The sequence below is a fragment of the Canis lupus genome, chromosome 4, assembly GCF_011100685.1.
Source record: "Canis lupus familiaris isolate Mischka breed German Shepherd chromosome 4, alternate assembly UU_Cfam_GSD_1.0, whole genome shotgun sequence".
Taxonomy (NCBI): domain Eukaryota; kingdom Metazoa; phylum Chordata; class Mammalia; order Carnivora; family Canidae; genus Canis; species Canis lupus.
This window is the reverse complement of record NC_049225.1, coordinates 43,834,229-43,854,477: the sequence shown is the minus strand read 5'-3', so window position 1 is coordinate 43,854,477 and position 20,249 is coordinate 43,834,229. Positions and strand designations below refer to the sequence as shown.

Genomic DNA, 20,249 nt, shown 5'->3' with positions numbered 1-20,249 from the left:
TGGAAGCCACCTGAAGGCTCCTGTCAAAAGCCCAGGGCAGTGGATAGGCTCAGATCCACATCCCCACTCCCCCAGCTTGGAATTTTACCCACCAGAAGTGCTGGCAGGGTTGAGCTGGACAGATTCTTCTAAGCTTCAGCCTTTCATATCATGTTTGGGATATCAAACTGAGCAGTATCACCCCAAATACTAATATTGAAAGAAAAGTAATCACACGGATCATGAAACACGAGCCTAGACACTGCCGGGAGTATTCCTAATCCCCTTGTGAGAAGAAAAATGATTTTAATTACTTTTCGTAATTTTGGTGAATTGGGATGGCAATGACCTGGGGGAAGGCGGCCTCCAGGGGCCTTTCAGCCATGTGGCAGCTCTGGTTTCCCCTTCCTTGGTTCACCAGGAACAGGCTCTTCTGCTTTTGTTTCTGCTGAATGGTATGAATTCAGGCTCTGATGTCAAACTGCCCAAATCTGACTTTGGCTTTGTGTTCTCCGACTCTGACTTCGGTCAGTGATTTAACTTGGGGCCTCAGTGTTCTGATCTATCTATAAAGTGGGAATACTAACAGTGCCTCCTCCCCAGGGCTGATGCAAGAAGTGCTTAGCACCAGGCCCTGTACACCGTTAACCACCAAAGTAACGTCTGCAGTTATTAACATCGTGAGGAGACTAGCTCCACACTTCTGTCTCCTCCCGACCCGCAGCCGTCTCTGTACAGGGTACCATTTCTCAGACACCAAGGCATCAAGGCGCCTAGGTGGTTCCTGCGTGTATTTCTGCAATCTTTTGCTGATGGAAACACCATATTCCACGTTGGCAAAACCACCTTCACAGAAGATAAGGTGAATGAATACAAATGCCAATTTGTAAAAGGTGCCTTTTAGCCACAGGCGCTAAATTAAATTTCCAGCAAATCCTTTTAGAGAGGGTCAGTGTTCATTTTCTATAAAATGTGGCTTTCTGAATTAAATATAAAAGCTTTCCTTTAGAAATCCCATTTATGACTTCCTTCCTCTCTCCTCTTCGCTCCCCTTCCCCCCCTTCTCCCGTCTCCCCCACCCCCACTTTAATTACAGTGAAGGGGGATTAGTCAGTGCAAGTCCCTGGGGAGTTCTGTACAGAGCCGTCTCTGAAATTAAACTAAAGAGAAAGTGGCAGCGGGGATGGAGCAAAAGAGAACAGAAGAGATTGATTGATTGATCTGAACTCATCAGATGAGTGTTCAGGACCATGGGGAAGGATGACAACAGAAACAAGGAGAAGAAACTTCCACCCTCCTTTCCCACTGGAGGCAGCCCAACAAGGCACCTGAGATCCAGACCTCGCTCCCGCCCAGCCCCCATCCTGTGGACCCAGCCCAGCTTCTGTGATTGCTGCTCCCAGACGGAGAAGAGGGGAGGCTGAAATCACAGAGGAGCAGCCCCAGGGGCCAGGCTGAGGGTTTGCGCAGGCGAGGGCCCCTTTCCTTCTACTCAACCATCCTGTCTAGAGGGTGGAGACACTGCTTCTGGAGGCTTGCAGTCAGCTTCTTGGCCAGCATCCCTGGGCACGCTCCTCTGTAGCTTATTCGTGGCTTGCTGTGCACTTTGAAGAGGTCTTTGAAGACCTCATGGTTTCTCCATTAGTGCACCATCCAGTTTAAATGGAAAGGAAAAGGATAGATTTTCTTGGTCAAGTTGTGCTCTCATATGAGGGATCAAGGGAAGAAATGAGGGGTAATGATGAACACTGGACTCAGATTCTTCATAATAACTCGCATGTGTCAAGGGCACAGCCCCCCTACATGCTAGCATATTTTACTCTCAACAGTGTGAGATGAGCATTTATTAATTCACTGTCCTTTGCAGGGCAGAGAGATGAAGAAACCTGCCCAGAGTAAGTGGCAGACAGAGCTCACCTTTAGACTCAGGTCTGCTTAGGGTGCCCCATACTATTTCCTTGGACAGTGCCTCACTGGTCTTTGCTTTATTCCCTGTCCCCAAGATAAGGTCACTTTCTCCCTCATGCTGGGGTTCCCAAATGTCAGGAACATCAAAATCTCCTGGAGGGCTTGTTAAAACCCAATGGCTGGCCACACCCCCCAAGATTCTGATTCCATGAGTCTAATCTCATTCCCTGATGCTGATGCTGCGGGTCTAGGGACCCAACTTTGGGAACTACTGCTCTAAAGATTTTTAAATCTCTGGGGATTCCACATTGCTCAGGGGCCGTCGATGAGCTGGTTGCTTGGAACTTTCAGCCCAGATTTCTGGATAGAGCAATGATAGCAGTAAGTATCATTTATTTACTGTCTACTCTGTGCCAGGCACTCCACATATCTAGTCTCATCTGATCCTCATCATCACCCCCATTTATAGAGGAAGGAACAGAGGTCCCAGAGCTAACAAAGGGCACAGCAGGAATTCCAGCTCTTTGCCTTGGCCCTATATGTATTTAGCTGAAGGCTCTTGGGGGCTGGCTCTCCACTATTACTGTAATGCAAACACCAATGTGGTTCCACCAACACAAGAAAACCATCAACGTGAACCCCTTTGGAATGGCCAACAGAGTCCATTTGCAGAGAAACTTACAAAAGAGTTTCTGGCTGAGAAGAGAAGGGAACTCCCCAGGTATTAAAGTCGGGGAGACTGCTCTCAGTATGGGGTGTTGTGGGGAGATTCGCTTTCCCAGCACACAGAAAAGGCAGGCTTGAGCCTCCCCCGAAATTAAAGGTCAAGAACCAAGCTCCTGTATCCTATCAGGATACCATCAAGGGAGCAGGGGAGTGTGTTGGGTGTAGGCCAGGAGGATGGGAGTAGGAGGGACTAGGGTTCCCACTCCTCCACTGAAAGCGGAGGGGAAAACATAAGCATGGCACTGCCAATGGCACGTGACATTAGCTAAGAAATAGTAATCATTACGTCCTGGTTCTATATGTTCTGTGACAACATAACACTGATAAACTTCCCATCAGGGTGGAAAACACAGAGACAAATGCCAGTGTCCCAGAGTAAAGAGAAATGAATCTATCTACTGTGGAATGGAGGTTCAGAACCATGGAGGGAGGGCATTGTGGTGCTTCTCCTCCATTTGTTGCTAACACCTCTTAGTGGGAAGAGGCAGTGTTTGCTTTAGGACCCACATGCAGAGTCAGCACAATAGGTTTCACCTGCAATTCAGAGGGCTGCACTTATGGCTGAGTGTGGCAGGGAGTTGGTAGGGTGGAAGCAGAGATCTTTACTTACAGAGTTCGAATCTTCGGCATGTGGTTGAAGCTAGTGACCAGGATGCGGCTAATGTTGTTGTTGTTGAGGGTGCTGTGAAGGTAGAGGAAAAAGGGAAATGGTTAAGAAGGAAGTAGCATGGCACAGGGGGTGGGGTAGGACCAGGATATTTCTGGAAGGTGGGGGGAAGGACAGATGTGACTGGCAAAAGAATCATAAACCAACAGCTATAGAGCAGCTGGAGACAAGGGGGCAGATCTCCAGATAAGAGAATACCTGACACTTTTTTTCAGGTGGCTCTTTCCTTGCCTCTGCTGCCCTCTCAGTACTCATGGACCCACTTGGAACAATAAGAACACCTCCTGAAATCCTAATATGTGCTTAGTGCCTCATTATGGCATCTCTAATTCTCACAATCACAGTTAAAGTTGCATATTACTGTCCTCATTTTTGAGAGAAGAAAACAGACACATGTCATTTTGGTTAGTAACGCATGTCCCTGTTAGGTAGGCATTATCCTCATGCTACAGATGGGGAAACTGAGCTACAGAGACGGGATCTAACTCTTCCAGGGACCCACAGCTGCTAAGCTTGAGAGATGGGATTCGAATCAAGCACTATCTTGCTCCAATTGCCCTGCTCTGCCCATTGCATATACTCCCAAACACAGGATGCTACATGGATGGTTTACTCTGGAAGTATTTTCTCATTAGCTCATCCTCTCGTGCCCTCCCAGGGGCCCCCACTGGCCTAGGAAGAAGCCTTTCTTTGGAAGCCTTCACTGCTTAAGCAGACTTCTTTTGTCTTTGGCTCTTGGTAAACACATTACCTTTGTCTTAAAATGTCCTCCAGTACTTTCTATCCTGTGCATTACTACAGCCCCATGACCTAGTCCATACATGATTCAAGTTGAATCTATATACTCTAGTTGTCTGATCTTGGGCAAATTACCAGCATCTCTTAAACACAGGTTCTTCATTGGCAGAATGAGGCAGGGAATTGTACCTATGTCACAGACTGGTAAAAGGCTTAGTGGGCAGTATATACTCAGGAAACCGGGGCTACCATTTTACTGACACTGGTAGAGAGAATCTACCACTGTCCTGATCATTCCTGTTGCCCTCCCACCCCAACCTCCACGGAAGTAGAAATACAGCTTCATCCAGCACAGTGGCCTCCATACCCACTGCACCCGAAGGGCCTGCACAGATTCTCTGCCCTGCCCCCGCCTCCCCCAACCACAGAATTCCAGTGACCACACCCCCTTGCCCCAGCCTATCCCTCAATGCCCCCATGGCCTACTTAGCATTTATCTGGCTAATAAGGCCAGAAATCTGTTTACCTGAAGACACAGAACCTAATACTTCTCCCTCCCTTCTCCCATATTTACCATGAGTCTAGCACCATTGTAGGCACACGGTATGGGACACGTGGTATAGTACATGTTGGAGGACATGTACCAAGTATGGTGCAGACCACATTTGTTGACTGCTTCTGCCTTTTCCATACTTTACCAATGTTCCAGTGTAGACACCTGGAATTTTATGAAGTTGAACCTACACAGCCATTCTGTTTCGTGTGGTTTATCTTTTCTATAAAGTGCATGTTAATCCATCCTATCTCCATATACCCAGGAAGCCTTCAGAGTATCTCATCTGACAAGGCTGGAAGGAAGCTTCCTGGGTGTGGGGGGACTATGCCCTCCAGTCCTCCATCAGATTAGGAATTTCTTTGGGGCAGAAATGATGCCTTTGTTTCCCTCTCTATTGGTTCCAGAGTTCTAGAATCCATACTTTGGGGATATCTCGTTAAGGTCACGGACTCACTACCAGACAAAAATCTGACTATCTCTCTCAAAGGCAAAAAGCAAGAAGCCTTTGCAGAAAAGAGACTTCCTTCTAACCATGCCCAGCCACTCACATCAGGTTGAGTTCACAGCCAGCCCTAATTTAGCTGAATACACAGTACAGTTATATGCAGGGCTCGACTATAACTGCATCCGGCAGTAGTCCGGCAGCTATGACTTATTAATGTATTACTACACTGATATTTAAATGTGAGCTGTAATGAGGGCTATAAAACATTTACGATAATAGCAATTATTCCAGAACCAAAATGACTAAACACAGTATTCAGACTTTCATGATTTGCTGTGTGGGGCTGGCCAGCCCAGGGATGTCAGAGGGCTGGTAACCTCTTGGATACTGCTCTCCATGGCAGCTACAGGTTTTGTTTCCCTAATAAACCCAGATTTATTTGATCTCCAGTCTTGGTGGCTTGTCCCCATGCATGGAGTACGGTGCTCTATCTAGTTCTTGCACCTCTAAGTTGCCAGCTTTCAGTGGAGGTGGTGTTGTCATAACCCCAATGCAGTGGAGCAGAGATGGGGAGCATGTGCCTGGAAGGCAGAGACCTGAGTCAGATTCTGGCTCTGCCACTTGCAGCCTGTGCAACCATGAGTAAGTTTTCCTAATCTCTTTAGGTTTCCTCTTTTAACATGGAGATAATAATAGCACCAATCTCACAGAGCTTTTGTGGCGATTAAAGACAGTGATACTAATAATTGCCAACATTAACTGGGAGCTTATTGTGTGCCAGGCAGGCACTGGGCTGAGGGTTCTCCTTGTACCATCCCATTTAATTGCTGCAAATACCCTATGAGGTGGGTGCTTTTGCTATCATCTCCATTTCATGGATGAGGTAAGCCTGACTCCAGAAATGATGCCTGGATTGGTTGTCTCCTGATAGGATAATAGATTACTAAAAATTGTGTGCTTAAAGCAACACAGTCTGGAAGTCAGAAGTCTAAAATGGGTTTGTGGGACCATGTTTCTTCTGGAGGCATCAGGAGGAGAGTGTTCCATTGTCCTTTGCTGTCTGTCCTGGGTCTATGGTCCCTTCCTGCAATACTCTGACTGCCTAATTCTGCTATCATAACTCCCACTGTTCACTGTGGCCTGCCTTTCTGTTATGAGGAGCCTTGTGAGGACATTTGGAGCCTAACTGGATGATCCAGGATAACTTGCCCATCTTAGGATCCTTATCTTAGTCACATCTACCAAGTCCCTTTTGCCATCCATATAAGGTAACTTTCCTAAGTTACTGGGATAAAGATATAGACTTTTTTTTTTTTTTTTTTTTTTTTTTTTTTTTTTTGAGAGAGAGAGAGAGAGAGGGGCATTATCCAGCCAACTACTATGCCCTGAAACAAAGCATGGAAGGCATACTTGTGAGCACGAGGCCTGGCTCATGTGCTATGCTCAGTAACACTCAGCTGTTATTTTAGCTTATGTTTCTTCAGTATTTTATGGTTTACAATATGCTTTCACATTCACTTCATTTGATATTTGTAGAACTTGGGAGGTTGGAATTCTTATCCTCAATTTATAGATGAGTGATTTGAGGCCATGCAAGGGACATCTAAGGTTGCACATGGGTTCCTGGAGGATTTGGGAATCACTGTTCTTCCTTTACACCACAATTTCTCCCAACTTACCCAGGCCTCCTGTTTTCAGGGCAAGCTTGTTACCCTAGCATGGATAGTCTCTGTCATGTCCACCCTGGCACCCAGAGCTAGAAAGAATTGCACAAGTGTCCTTTGTTCTAGAAACTTCCTTGAAAATTAACCAGGAAAATAAATGGTTGGGTTTGACAATGACCCACCATTGGATGGCTGGCCCAGAGTAAGCTGTGGTGACCTCATCACCTCGTTTAATTTACCTTCATCTCCTGGAGGAGTTTTGCCAGTTCCACAGTCTAGCTTCAACTTCACTGCTCTGTTCCTTTGGAGATATTTTGAGAAAATATGCTTTACCCCAATTCACCCAGGTCAGAGGGTTTTCCCCAAATAAATGCTCCCAATTCAGTATTTTCAATCAGGTGCCAAGATCAAGCTCATGGTTAAATTAATTCGTAGACTTCAGAACTACTCTGCCCCCACCCCCGTGCTCCCCATTTTTACACCATCACAAGTTACTAAATCAGCATTTCAGTATAAACTAGAAATAAGGCCACCCCCCATCCCATGAGATTTAAAGACAATCTGCCTACCTCCCATATCTTTTTTGTAAAACCCTTACCCGTTATACTGTATTGATATTGAGACTAAGTGTGACCTGTATACTATGCAATCACTCTTCTGTGTTGCCATAATCAGGGCATAAATGCTTAGTGAAAAAGGATCATTTTCCATTTTATTTTATTTATTTATTTATTTACTTACTTACTTATTTTAAAGATTTTATTTATTCACGAGAGACACAGAGAGAGAGGCAGAGACACAGGCAGAGGGAGAAGCAGGCTCCTCGCATGAAGCCCAATGTGGGACTCGATCCCAGACCCCAGGATCATGCGCTGAGCCAAAGGCACTCAACAGCTGAGCCATCCAGGCATCCCAATCATTTTCCATTTTAAAATGATTCACGTGGACATTGCTACTTCTACCAATGGATCCCATCCTCTCAATTGTGAGCACCAGAAGGAGGGCATTAAACTTTTTTTCCCCTGAGCACTAAGGGATTAGTGAACTTATTACTCCTGTAGAGCACAAATAGAACCTCAGTACCCTGAAAAAAAATGTGCTTGTGTGTTCCTCAGCTAAGTACCGTGGTACTGTGGCAAGACAAAGGCTTCCCAGTAATGAAGACTACGTGAGGAAGTTGTGCACATACTGGTCTGTTCCAGGGGATACAAACTACTGCCCACAAGTCAAATCACATTCAATACAGCCTGTTTTTTGTATTGTCTATGGCTGCTGCTTCTGTGTTATGACAGCTAAGTAGACGCAACAGAGACCATAGGACTAGCATAACCTAAAATAGTGACATCTGCCTTTTTATAGAATATGTCTGCCAATCCTGGTTGCTCTAGAAATGGGAGGTTCCAGTCTTGTCCTTGTCAGTAATTACCTGTGATATGCTGGGCAAGGAGCATAACTGCTCTATAAGAAGAGAAAATCAGGTCAGAACTTCTCAAAACACTGGTAGGAAAGCCCAAGTAGCAACGGGTAGAGCTAGGAATCCAAAGTAGGTGGTCTAACTCTAGAATCCACACTCCTGGCCTACATCACGGTTCCACTGCTTCCAGAACCTATAATGCTATGATGAAATCAGAGCCACAGAGAAGACTCTGTCAAATGACATGGCAGGTGAATTTACCTTGGGTTGGGTATGGGATGAACTTGGGTAGTGGCTCTCCAAGTGTGATCCCCAGACCTGCAGCATCATCTGGGAACTTGCTAGACATGTGGGTCTCCTCCACACCTGTGGATCTTCATCCAGACCCACTAAATCAGAGGCTCTGAGGGGGGGGTCTCAGCCTTGTGTGTTTTAAGGAACCCTCCACAGGATTCTCATGCAACCTCAAGTTTGAGAACCACTGAGCTAGAGAAAAGTCTAAGAATAGAGCCTTTAACCTAAGTGTAGAGGACATTATATAGGCTCCTTCTTCCTGACTCTGGGACCGAAAGCCTCTTTTGTGGAGGGCATGGTGTTTTCCTGCCTAGAAAGAGGCCCAAGCTCTGAAATAGTACACAGCCCTCAATGGGGGTAGCTGTAATCACCCTTGGAAAGCTCCAACTTGGCACCTGCTCCTGGCTCCCCACTGTCCTCTGCTGAGTGCTGAAGTGTGGCTTTCCCTCACATCCCTCAAGATAGCCATCTTTGATCTGGAGGAGCTAAGTCCAGCTGCAGCCACACCACCCTGGCAACCTTAATAAGGCTGACATTTCCCTCTGTCTCCTCCGATTAGGCCATCGCTTTATCACTCTGTGCTTTCTTGGCTCTGGGTGTAATCTGCGTGTTGTGTGTCCATAACACTATGTAATTGGCTCTAATGCAGCAATATTATCTGTGAGCATGTATCACATAATTGCAAAACCAGGCATCCACAGTGAGTGCCACTGCAGACTCCCAGTATGCCAGCCTTCCTGGGACACTCTCTGAGCCCTCCTCTTCTCCTCCACACCTGTGGGAATCCAGACTTCTTGGGTCGGATAAACCCTCTTGGAATATTGGCCTCTTCATCCCTCGCCTAGTCTCAAAGCAGGTTGATTGTTCCTTAAGTCTAGGTACATAACGTGGCTTCCTCCTTAACAATCTTCAGGAAGGAGACTCTTGGTGAGTCATCAGCAGCCATGGCACCAGAATGCCTTTTAAAGTAAGCTTGGAGATGCGCTCACTTATACTTACAGACACCAGTGTCCAGTGGCCAGCACTCTAAGCCCAGAAGACGTAACTTCTCCAACAGGGCCTATATTGAATTCGCAGAGGCAGACACAAACCAAAGTAGGTAGCAGCGTTTTCTCAAGAGCGGCTGAGTGCAAATATTGTGGCTGGACCCGTAGGATGTATTTAAACTGCTGGCATGGGGAATGAAAAGCAAAGGGGGATGCTGGCAGTGTGTGGGAGGGAGGGACTCAAAGGGAGGGACTGAGGGCTCACTTCTGCCTCTCTCTCTTGCTGGCTCAGACAGGGAGAGAGGAATGAAACTATGGATGCTTTGGGTGCCTTCTCTCTTCTCTGGCTTACATGTCAGAGCAGGGCTGGCTTGTCTCAGTCTTGCGCGGTGGCTGCTGACCGATGGCCATCATGGCACCAGGAATCAAGGCCTATGCTGATGACCAGGCCCTCCTCATGCTCCTAGGTCCTGGGAATGTGCATGCTGTTGGCTCAATCCATTATAATGTGTATAGGTGGTGTCTCTTTGTGGACCTGGCTGCAGGAGAACACACACCAAATGCCCACTGAGGTTAAGGGAGGCATCCTGAAGACTTTCCCCCAGCCCAGAATCTCTCCCCAACTCAATGACTCAGTCATTTCAGGATGAAACTCCCCTGAATATGCCCCTCCTATCAAGGTTGAACCGGCCTCTTTCATCCAGCTTTGCAGTTTTGCTTTGGCTGAAGGCTCTAGGAAACTCCAGAAATCAGGAAGAATGTACAATGATGCATCCTTTGAGAACATCTAAACTGAATAGGTTCTGCCGTGAACTCCCTGCCTTGTAATCAGCAAGACTAGTGAAGACTATTGCTTTAAGGTGAGCTTGCCAAGATCTTCTAATAAATATGTAAGAGCAATAACAATACTGATACTAATTATTAAGTATTAGCTATGGGCTGGCACTGAGCTGAGCACTTTTCACACATTATCTCATTTAATTCTCCTAATTATCCTGAGGTAGTCCTTTCCATTTTGGAGCCTCAAAAGATCAATGAACTCTGCTCTGACCACAGCTATAAAGTTGCAGAGCCAGTGTTCAAGTATAGGGAAGTGGGACTATATATATATATATTTTTTTTTTTTTTACTGTTTCACAAAACTGCCTCTTCCAGGATTGTCTGACAGATGCTGGCTGTCCAATTTCCACGTCTTTTCCAAGGCAGAGATGAGTCCTAGAGGCTAGTGTTGCTCTCAGCCCTCCCAGGCTCCCGTGTGGCGGGGACTATGGTATCTGCCTCTCTGCCAAGGCTGCTCAACGGCAGTAGCATCACTGGACCCTCCTCTTGTCCACTGAACACAGAGCTCAGTATAGAGACAGAGAGCAGTGGAAAAGGCTACACAGGAGAGAGGGCAATTGGTTCTTAGAGCCTTCTGAGGTCAAGGTTTGGCTAACAAGTCTAAGCGTTGCCAGAAGCCGCCCTTACTGTTGGATGGGTTGGTTGGAATTTTTAAGCATACCCCGCACCACCAAGAGCACAGATCTGCTTCTTAAGCAGAGCTCATGTTTGGGTTGTTTGGGGCAGGTGGTGAGTGTCTGAGGGCAGTTGGGATAGGAGGGGTAGGAGGGATGGGAGGGATGAGAAGGATGGAGGGAGAGAGGGGAAAGGATGGTGGGAAGCCGCCTCTCTCACATTACCTGCTCTCCAGGACTATCCTGGGTGCCGCCTATTACTGACTTCCTTGATCTCCCTGAGGACCGTTTAAATTAAAGCTCATAACCATTGTGTGGGCATATAATGAAACCAACTGATGCCGCACTGATTAGTCCATTACTCTCAACTGTTAGAAAACATAATGATCTCACAAGGGGCCTTATTCACTGACGTATAGCAGGCGAGCTCTCATTTGACACCTCAAATTAGCAGCCAAAGCAATAACAGCTGGGGTTTTTGTCTCAATATTTGTACCCGACTCTAAAGTGATTTGGCAACTGGGTGAGCGTTATTTTTAAACACAGAGCTCTCACCGCCAAGTAACATTTTAAATGGTCTCCAGGTGTCATGTTAAACCTACAGAAATAAATAAAAACAATCAGCTGCCAATTTGAGTCTTTGATGATACGGATTCCTTAACAAAAGGGCTTGTCTTTGGTTCTCCCCTCATTAGATATTCATATTGTGTCAGGCAGAAACTCATCTCCTTCTACCGGGCAGAGCCTCGGTGTTAAAAGGGGGAAAAAATGCCTCCAAAATAAATGTAAAAAGTGGAAGATCAAAAGAGAAAGGTGAATCCTCAAATCCTGCCATTGCTCGTCAGATGCCCAGTAGTGTAGGTATTCCTGATGCTCCAGTGTTTTAGGTCCCTCGATTCCGAAGAACTCCATACTCATTTTTTGATATCATCTCACAGACACTGCCTGGTGGTGATTCAGAATGATTCAACCGCCTCCCAATGAACAATTTAATTGTAAAAATGTACCTTAAACGACAACATGAATGAGTGGCCTCTCCCGATTCTGTTTCGTCACCCATAGGCTGGGAACCTGGACGATCCATCTTGTCTACTACATTATTTAGAAATCAGGAAGCTGCCAGTGTGCCAAGATGTCTGCAGTAGGCTGAGCATGGAAGAATGACCTCCAACTTACATAACTGAGCAGGTGAGAGTGTAGTTAAGGTGGGGGGCGATGGATGATTTCCCCCTCAGCTGCATTTCATCCCATAAGTGAGGGAGAAGGGGGAAGTTTTTAAATGCCCACTAATGTGTACACTATGAGAGAAGAGAGAACAAGCCAGTTTTGCACCCTGTTGTATAGGCAGGGCCTTGCCCAGTATTTGGCACATAGAATAACTCAATAAATATTTACTGCATGGATGGATGAGTTTCAAAATGTGAAGGGTCATGCTTTTGGCATCTTTTCATAAAAATAAATTTCCACTCTGAACAGACGCCTGGGCTGATCTAGGAGTACAAACTCAATTGCCTACAGGAGCCAGGTTTTACATCTGAGTAAGTGGGTTGCGTGGGGTCTGCAGTAAACCCCGCTCTGCCACCCGAGGTCATCACTTCTCGTTTCAAATGTTTGTTGCTATGCTGGAATGTAGGTGCAGTGCTGCCAGCGGTTCCTTTTTTTTTTTTTTTTTTTTTTAAGAGAAAGCCCAGACATCTAGAATTTTTATGTGAAGTCTCCTGGTTTTTTAATACTGGTGATTGAATCATCTTGAGGAACAAAAGTCACAAATGAAAAATAACTTGGATTTGGCTTGCAGATGCCAGTTTTTAGTCTCTGAACGAAAAAGATCAGTTTAACAATCTGAATCAAATATATGTATATCAATCACATATATACCACATGTCTCACATACACACCAAACATGTATATTTAACATACCACATATATAACATACTTTGAGATATGGATATGTATAAAAATTGAGATATATATATATTATATATATAAAACCAAATGGTTTGTTATGGTAGGTTAATGGTAAAATGTGGTCATTGCCTTCCTTCTATACTGCATCTCCTCAAGGGCAGCCACCTACTATTCAAATGAATTATCTTAAGTCATAGAAAATTATTCAAATCCCCTCCCCCTCCAACTATCATTACCTGGAGACAAAGAGTCTTGAGAAAGTTTCTGTTTATAAAGGGAAGACTGGATCCCACCAGGCAGGCTTGCTCTTGCCCGCTTTCCGCACAGGGCGGCTAAACCTGTTAGTTATTTCTTACATACAGTTCAGAATGAAGCCCCAGAGTGCATGAAGCTCTCTGTTCCTGGGCTGAGATGCTGGTAAGATCCGGGTCTACCCTCTGATATTTGCAAGGAAGGGGCTCTCTTAGGGAGCCAGGCTCAGTTTACTTGGGTGACTTGGGCTCTAAGGGGAGCAGGATGCTTCCTTATGGGGCCTTTGGTCACCACTGGTAGCCAGGATCAATGGTGTAGAATTTAATCTCTTCCCGGATTGCCTTGCTAACCTACTGAACATTGGGGTGGTCGTCTCCCAAGCAGTGGCTGTAGGACTAGAAGGTCCTAGAAAGGGAGGGTGTTGGTTCCCATACAGAACATGCACTGTTCTCTCTGGAAAAATGCTAATGATTAAGAGATGATGGGATGGACAGGGCACAGAGGCTGGCTTCACTATTCTTTGTTTCCCTTCTGCCAATACAGGAGAAAGGTAGACAGCAATACAGAGCACTGGATAAAGAGCCAATTGGCTGTTTTCTGGCTTGGTTCTTCTGTGACATATTTCTATGGCTATATATAAGTCATTCAGCCTTCTGGGGGGAATTCCTTTCTTTTCAAACAAAGTGGTGGGGCTGGTTGACCTCCAGGGTCTTTCCAGGCGACGGTTCCACTCTCTGATTCCCACTGGGCTAGTGCTGGTTCTAAAATGGCTATTCTGGGGATCCCTGGGTGGCGCAGCGGTTTGGCACCCGCCTTTGGCCCAGGGCACGATCCTGGAGACCCGGGATCGAATCCCACATCAGGCTCCCGGTGCATGGAGCCTGCTTCTCCCTCTGCCTATGTCTCTGCCTCTCTCTCTCTCTCTCTGTGTGACTATCATAAATAAATAAATAAAAATAAAAATAAATAAAATGGCTATTCTGGAATGGGGGTAGCAGTGGAAAGGGGTTGTGGATGTCTAGATTTGTATAAAGATGGGACATTTGGCCAAAATCTGAAAATCACAACTAACCCCCACTGCATTTGAAAAGTTTTGCAGGGTTGGCTCTTTTTTCTTTCCCTCGTTGTGAAAATAAAGCTTCAGCTTCTGTGGGGTTAATGGGTTTGCTTCCCTAACTAGCTTATGTCTGGAGAAGGGACGGGTCCAGACACGGGAGTGATGTTCCTACCCAGTTGATTTTGTGGAAGTGATTTGCAGGGCTGAAAGAAGTGAATAATTGGGATCAGGAAACTAATTCTCGCAAAGAGAGGGTTTCACTTGGAGGGGAAATGGTTTTAATAATCATACTTCTGGGTTTTAATGAAAATGGGTCTTTTGCCGATAAAAGATCCAAATGGTTAAATTCAGAAAGAGAAAGGGCAGGGTGGAGAGTGAGGAGAGTGGCAGATATCTCAAAGTATTTAGCTTCAGAAAACACACTGTTTAAATGTGCCTCTTAACGTGAAATGGCCCCAGTGGTTTGGAACAAAGCAAGCAGGAAAGCAGGCCTGGTGGGAGGTGTGGAAATTTGCAGAGGGCAATTCCTGTTCAAATGGGGTAGTCACCACTCAGCTCTAAACTTGCAATGTCCAATAAGGTAGCCATGAGCTAAAGGCAGTGATTTCAATTTAAATCAATTAGAATTAAATAAAAGTTCAGTTCCTCGGTTGTACGAGCCACACTTGAAGTGCTCAAGAGTCACACTGTGGTTAGTGGCTATCATATTGGGTAGCACAGATAAGAAGCATTTTCTGCATCACAGAAAGTCCTATTAGACAATGCTGCTCTAGACCATCAGAGCCACATGGGTGCCCAGGGTTGCCACAACTTCCAGATATTCCAGGGAAGTTGAAATTATATACTTTTAAATAAAATTACCTGGGTTTTAAACATTGGCAACTAATTTTATTTTTTTTAAAACACCATAAACACCAAAACAGTTTAAAAAATCAAACTCCATATCTGAAGTTTTCGATTAACTATGGGCCAAGAGTCAGGGTCCTCTGATTTAGTTATAAGTGGGAATGGGCACTCTAGGGCTTCTGGGAGTCCAAAGAGTCCAAATATGATATCGGAGAAAAAGAATCTATCTCCCTCCAGCCTTCCTCTTCACTATCCCTTGTTTCTAAGCACTTTCGCAGATAGGAAATTGAAGCTCAGAGAAAAGGAGAGATGATGCTCTGATTCTTCCCAGCACTGCACCTCCATGTCTTCCCCATGCCATCTTCCCCTACATAGAGCCAGCTAGTAGGAAGGGGTCAATTTCCTCCTTGAGCTCCTAGGACCTTGGCTTTCAGGACAAATGGAAAAAAATTATTACATATCTCAAAGGAAATTTCACTTTTTCCTTAAGCTGATGTTCTCAAAACCAGGCTAGTCATTTTAAAGACATGGCTATGATCGAGCCTTGAGCCTGGGAGACAATGAAGGAAGGGGGTATGTTGTGTGGCCCACGTGAGCATTTACAGAAAACCCAGTTCAGGACACAGGTCTGCAGAATAATGGACTCTCAGCCACAGGTGAGCTGAGCCAGCCAATATTCTGCATCCTGAATGAAAGTGGCAGCCGAGCAAGGGGCAGATTGGGCACTTCAAGGAATCATGGCTCTCTGGCCTGGAGATCCTTGAAAGCCATGAGATAAGAGTTGAACAAGGGCAAGACACTCACTAAACATGCACACGTATTGGTCACCAAAGCCACTGTTGGCTGCCGGGGGATAGAGAAAGGACAGAGGCTGACCACTGGCTCAGGAATGCGTTTGCAAATTGGTGCAGAAGCTCCATTTGGGGAGTTACCTGACTCGTGTGCATTTGGTAGCTCTGTGGTATTTCCCCACCAGCCACATTTTGCCCCCAAGAGGAAACTCTGGAATCTTTTTTCAAAGATGCAGTTATTTTTCTAGTTTGTCTTAGATGGGACAAAGCAAACCAAAAGGCCACTCCTAAACCTAGTTTGTCATGTCAGGATTTCAGCCCAGGGACCTGGTGCCTGGAGTCTGTGGCCCCTGTGAACAGTAAGACTTCCACTACCTAATTCCACCTAACTGGTGCTCATAGGAGATGTTGCTAATGGGAGTCCTATGGATTCACAGACCCTCTGTGCTCAAGAACAGCTCAACAACTTTCACCATATCCTCTTAACCCAGGAATGTACAACAATGCATTTTCAATTCAGGGACTAAGCAGGCCTGTGGTTAACAGGAAAGTACAATCAAATGGATACCATTGGAATACTTTCCCCCACCTCAATTCTAGCTACTTGAACTGTTTTTTTTTTTTTTTTTAAGATTTTATTTATTCATGGGAGATACACAGAGAGAGGCAGAGATACAGGAAGAGGGAGGAGAAGCAGGCTCGATGCAAGGAGCCTGATGTGGGACTCGATCTGGGGAATTCAGTATCACGCCCTGAGCCAAAGGCAAATGCTCAACCACTGAGCCACCCAGGGGTCCCTACTTGAACTGTTAAAGTGCTGCTTATTTAAATGGAAAAAAAATTATTCCATATCTCACAGGAAATTTCACTTTTTCCTTAAGCTGATGTTCTCAAAACCAGGCTAATCATTTTAAAGACATGGCTATGATCGAGCCTTGAGACTGGGAGACAATGAAGGAAGGGGGTATGTTGTGTGGCCCACGTGAGCATTTACAGAAAACCCAGTTCCTTTCCTAGTATCCTGGGGGCTGAATGGAAGTTACTGGTGCCTTCCACAAAGTGTAATTTTAATTCTGATTGCCTGAACAAATCATAATTTGTAGAACAGTACCAAAAAAAATCATATTCTGGAGGTATTTTAAGACTTTCATTAGGCAGTGACATTTCTATATTCAAAGCTATGTCGTGACTAAATACCTTGATTCCAAATTCTCTTGAAACAAATGTTTCCAGCATCAGGAGAAACCCAGGTGAAACACCTGGTAAATAAATGAAAACGAGTCTTGTCTGGTAGAAAACACCACTTTTCACCATGGCTCTAATTTTGTTCATTGGTAATAAAAAAAAAATATCTCCATTTAGCTGGAGGAATTTAAAAAAACCAAACAAAACCAAAGATAGTGTAAGAAATGTGCTGCTTCAGTAAATACTACATCATTCAGCATTTAAAATAATTCTGGGGCAATCACAACCTTAGTTCTGTTCAGGACTGAAAGAGAATCTGGAGACTGGTGTGGAGTAGACATCCATTCAGTTAGTTAATTTCAACTGAATCTGGTTCCATGTACTTTATTTATTCATTCATTCATTCATTCATTCATTCATTCTATTCATTTGAGAGAGGGAGAGAGCGAGCATGAGCAGGGGCAGGGACAGAGGGAGAGGCAGAAGCCGGCTCCCCATGGAGCAGGGTCCTGGGATCATGACCTGAGCAGAAGGTAGCCACCTAGGCGCCCCATTTCCATGTACTTTAAATGACTACCTACATTCCAGGTTTGTGTAAGGTTCTGGAGATAAGGCAGTGAAGCAGTATTAGACATGTCCTTCACCTTGGTGGTGGCGAGTGTCCTGGTTGGGTGTCTGCTATTTGCTAGACACACACCTATGGTACCTCCTTTAATCCACATACTAATCTAAGGGGTTGGTATTACTGCCTCTATTTTTCAATGAGGAAATGAACCCCAAACCACCTGGTTTGGTGAAGCTGGACTGGCAGCCAGTCCTATGGGAGGACTCGAACATTCCCAAGGTCTGTGGGCTTATACTTCCAGGTTCTGTGGAATTGGATCTATTGCTGATTAAGGTGAGGTCATAGGTTTAGATCTGAGGACCCTGCAGGTCAACTTTTCAAAAAGAAAAACTATCATTCCTGAATCACTGTGGCATTTACAAGAGCCCATGATCTTACTAATGTACATAATTGTTTCTTTGCTATGTGTGCTTCCAGAATGTTTGCTTGCTTTTCTTTCTTTCTTTCTTTCTTTCTTTCTTTCTTTCTTTCTTTCTTTCTTTCTTTCTTTCTTTCTTTCTTTCTTTCTTTCTTTCTCTTTCTTTCTTTCGTATGTATGTACGTATGTACGTATGTATGTATGTATGTAGCAGAGCAGTGAAGCCCTGGGGCTCAAATATCAGACAGAGCTGGATTTGCTACTTGAAGAGTAGGCTCAAGTACTTGCCAGTGGCACTTTGGGCAAGTCATTCTGCTTCTCTGAGCCTCGGTTTCCTCATTAGAAAAATGAGATTAAGAGGTTCTACTTTCTAAGGTTGTGGTGAGGATTTACATGAAATGCTACATTCTAGTATCTTGTCATAGTCCCTGGAAGATAGCAGACACTAAGAAATGGAGGCTGTAACAGTAATGGTGACTATACTAATAATTGTTATAATATCATTGTATTACATGTTGTTAATTACTATTTGTTAATCAGGGCATCTAGTTCCACATTTGGAAGAAGCTCAGTTGAAGCGAACGACAGACCTTCTGGGTTTTCTGTACTGGGCTAACAAGGTCTATGAATGTCCTTACACCCAATGCCCAGCACCCTTCAGCCAAGTCAACAACCCCGTGCTAGAGGAGTGAGCACACCCTGATCTAAGTATCAGGGCTATTGTCAATTTCCTGTCATTGCCTTCTTCTTACACTAGCAAAGGGCTTTCTTCTCCATTCTTCTGTGTCTATAAGTGGGGCTTGGGGTCAGGCCTGTTGTACCTGCCCAGACATTGTTGAATATCTATCCTAAAAGTCTGGTCAGTTCCCACCCACCACTGTTTTAACTCTTGAATCTCTCTTCTCCAAATATGGGCTAAGAAGGACCTCAGTACATGGGATGATGAAAGGGGTCCAGGGTACATGAAACTGGGTGGGGGGTGTTTTATCTCATTTCTCATCAGTTGTATAGACCCAATGACAACTGCTTTAAAGTCAAAGGGAATTTGGAGGCTAGTTCAACTCTTGAGAAGAACTTTCTAGAAGATGGGGCACAAGAGATTCTTGCTTGCTTCTGTGGCATCCTGGCTCAGTTTGAGAATCCTGACCTCTTTATCACTTGGCCCTGCTTATACATTTCCATTCAACAATTCTGGTAAGCTCTGGCCTCTAGAGTTTGATCGGCCAGAGAACATGCTCTTCTAAAGCTTTACTGTCTTTGGCACCCGACACTATGGTGGCACACAATGTGTCCCTGCTTCCTGGATGGATTAATAGTGGGGGGCCACCTGGGCTGGCAGGTAGTGGAAATGAATGTAGGTGAGTAGGACAGTGGAGTCTACGCATCCCATTGAAGGAGGAAATATACTCTTCAGCCATAACCGACTGTCACAATGCAGAAATGCAGCCCAGGGTTGCCAAGGCTTCTGGTTTGCCAGAAATCCAAAGCTGGGCATCTGTACCTTTATGAAAAATTTTATAATTGTAAAATATGAATGCTAACCTTAAAAAAATACTCCACAGGCTTGAAAAAAAGAACTCAACTGTGGGTGCAATGTGGTCTGTGGTCTATCTAGTTTGTAAAGTCTAGTTTCAGGAGAGCAGAAAGCAGGAATCAAGGATGGTTCCTTGATTCTGTCAAGTTTGCCCTCCTCCCCAGCTCTCCTAAATAATATAAAACACTTAATAATGGCTTTGAAAGGACAGCTGTGCTTGGGATCCCCAATCTAACTGAGGGCTTTTTTTTTTTTTTTTCCAGACAGCTTAGTTGCATGAAGGTGTCCGATGTGAGCAACGAACATGGGATCAGGGGTCCATGGGGTCAGGTTTGAGTTCCCTTGCTGACACCAACTTGCTGTTTTTCCCTTCTCTTAACCAGAGCCCAGACAAGCGTAGGGAAGAGAGGTACCTGGGTGCAAAATGGTACGTGGCCTGGGCCTCACTCTTGCATGCTTCTCAGTCTCTCTGTGCCTTATCTCAAAATAAGAGGTCATCCTGGAAACAACTGAAGGTCCTTACAGGCCCAGCCTATACTAATGTCACTGAAATTCCAAAACTGGCAAGTGACATAAATGGAGAGAGACTTTAAAACAACACACAGAGTGGTTTTCTGCAGATGTACTGGACCTGTGTGTAATTTAGCTGGTACCAGTGATTTATCAAGGGCAGGCGGCTCACTGGGATATGTGAGCATTTTTAGGCTGTGCTCCTGACATCGTTGGTCTGGCATTTTTGGCAGCATATCTACTGAACTTCTGATTTGTTACATGTTGTCAGGAGACAGTGTCTGAAAATCTTTTTTCCTCTCCTGCAATACTATTGAAAAAAATTATTTTATTAATTAGATTTTCTCATTTT

The 20,249-nt window shown here is 45.0% G+C and overlaps 1 protein-coding gene across 1 annotated transcript in view; it reads right to left on the bottom strand.

Moving 5' to 3' along the window:
- The window catches only part of SLIT3 (slit guidance ligand 3), a 591,933-nt gene that overhangs the window by 136,710 nt on the left and 434,974 nt on the right, over window positions 1-20,249 (bottom strand). Inside the window, exon 7 of the mRNA XM_038535455.1 lies at window positions 3,224-3,295. Coding sequence (XP_038391383.1) covers window positions 3,224-3,295 — 72 coding nt within the window. The remainder of the gene's footprint in view (window positions 1-3,223; window positions 3,296-20,249) is intronic.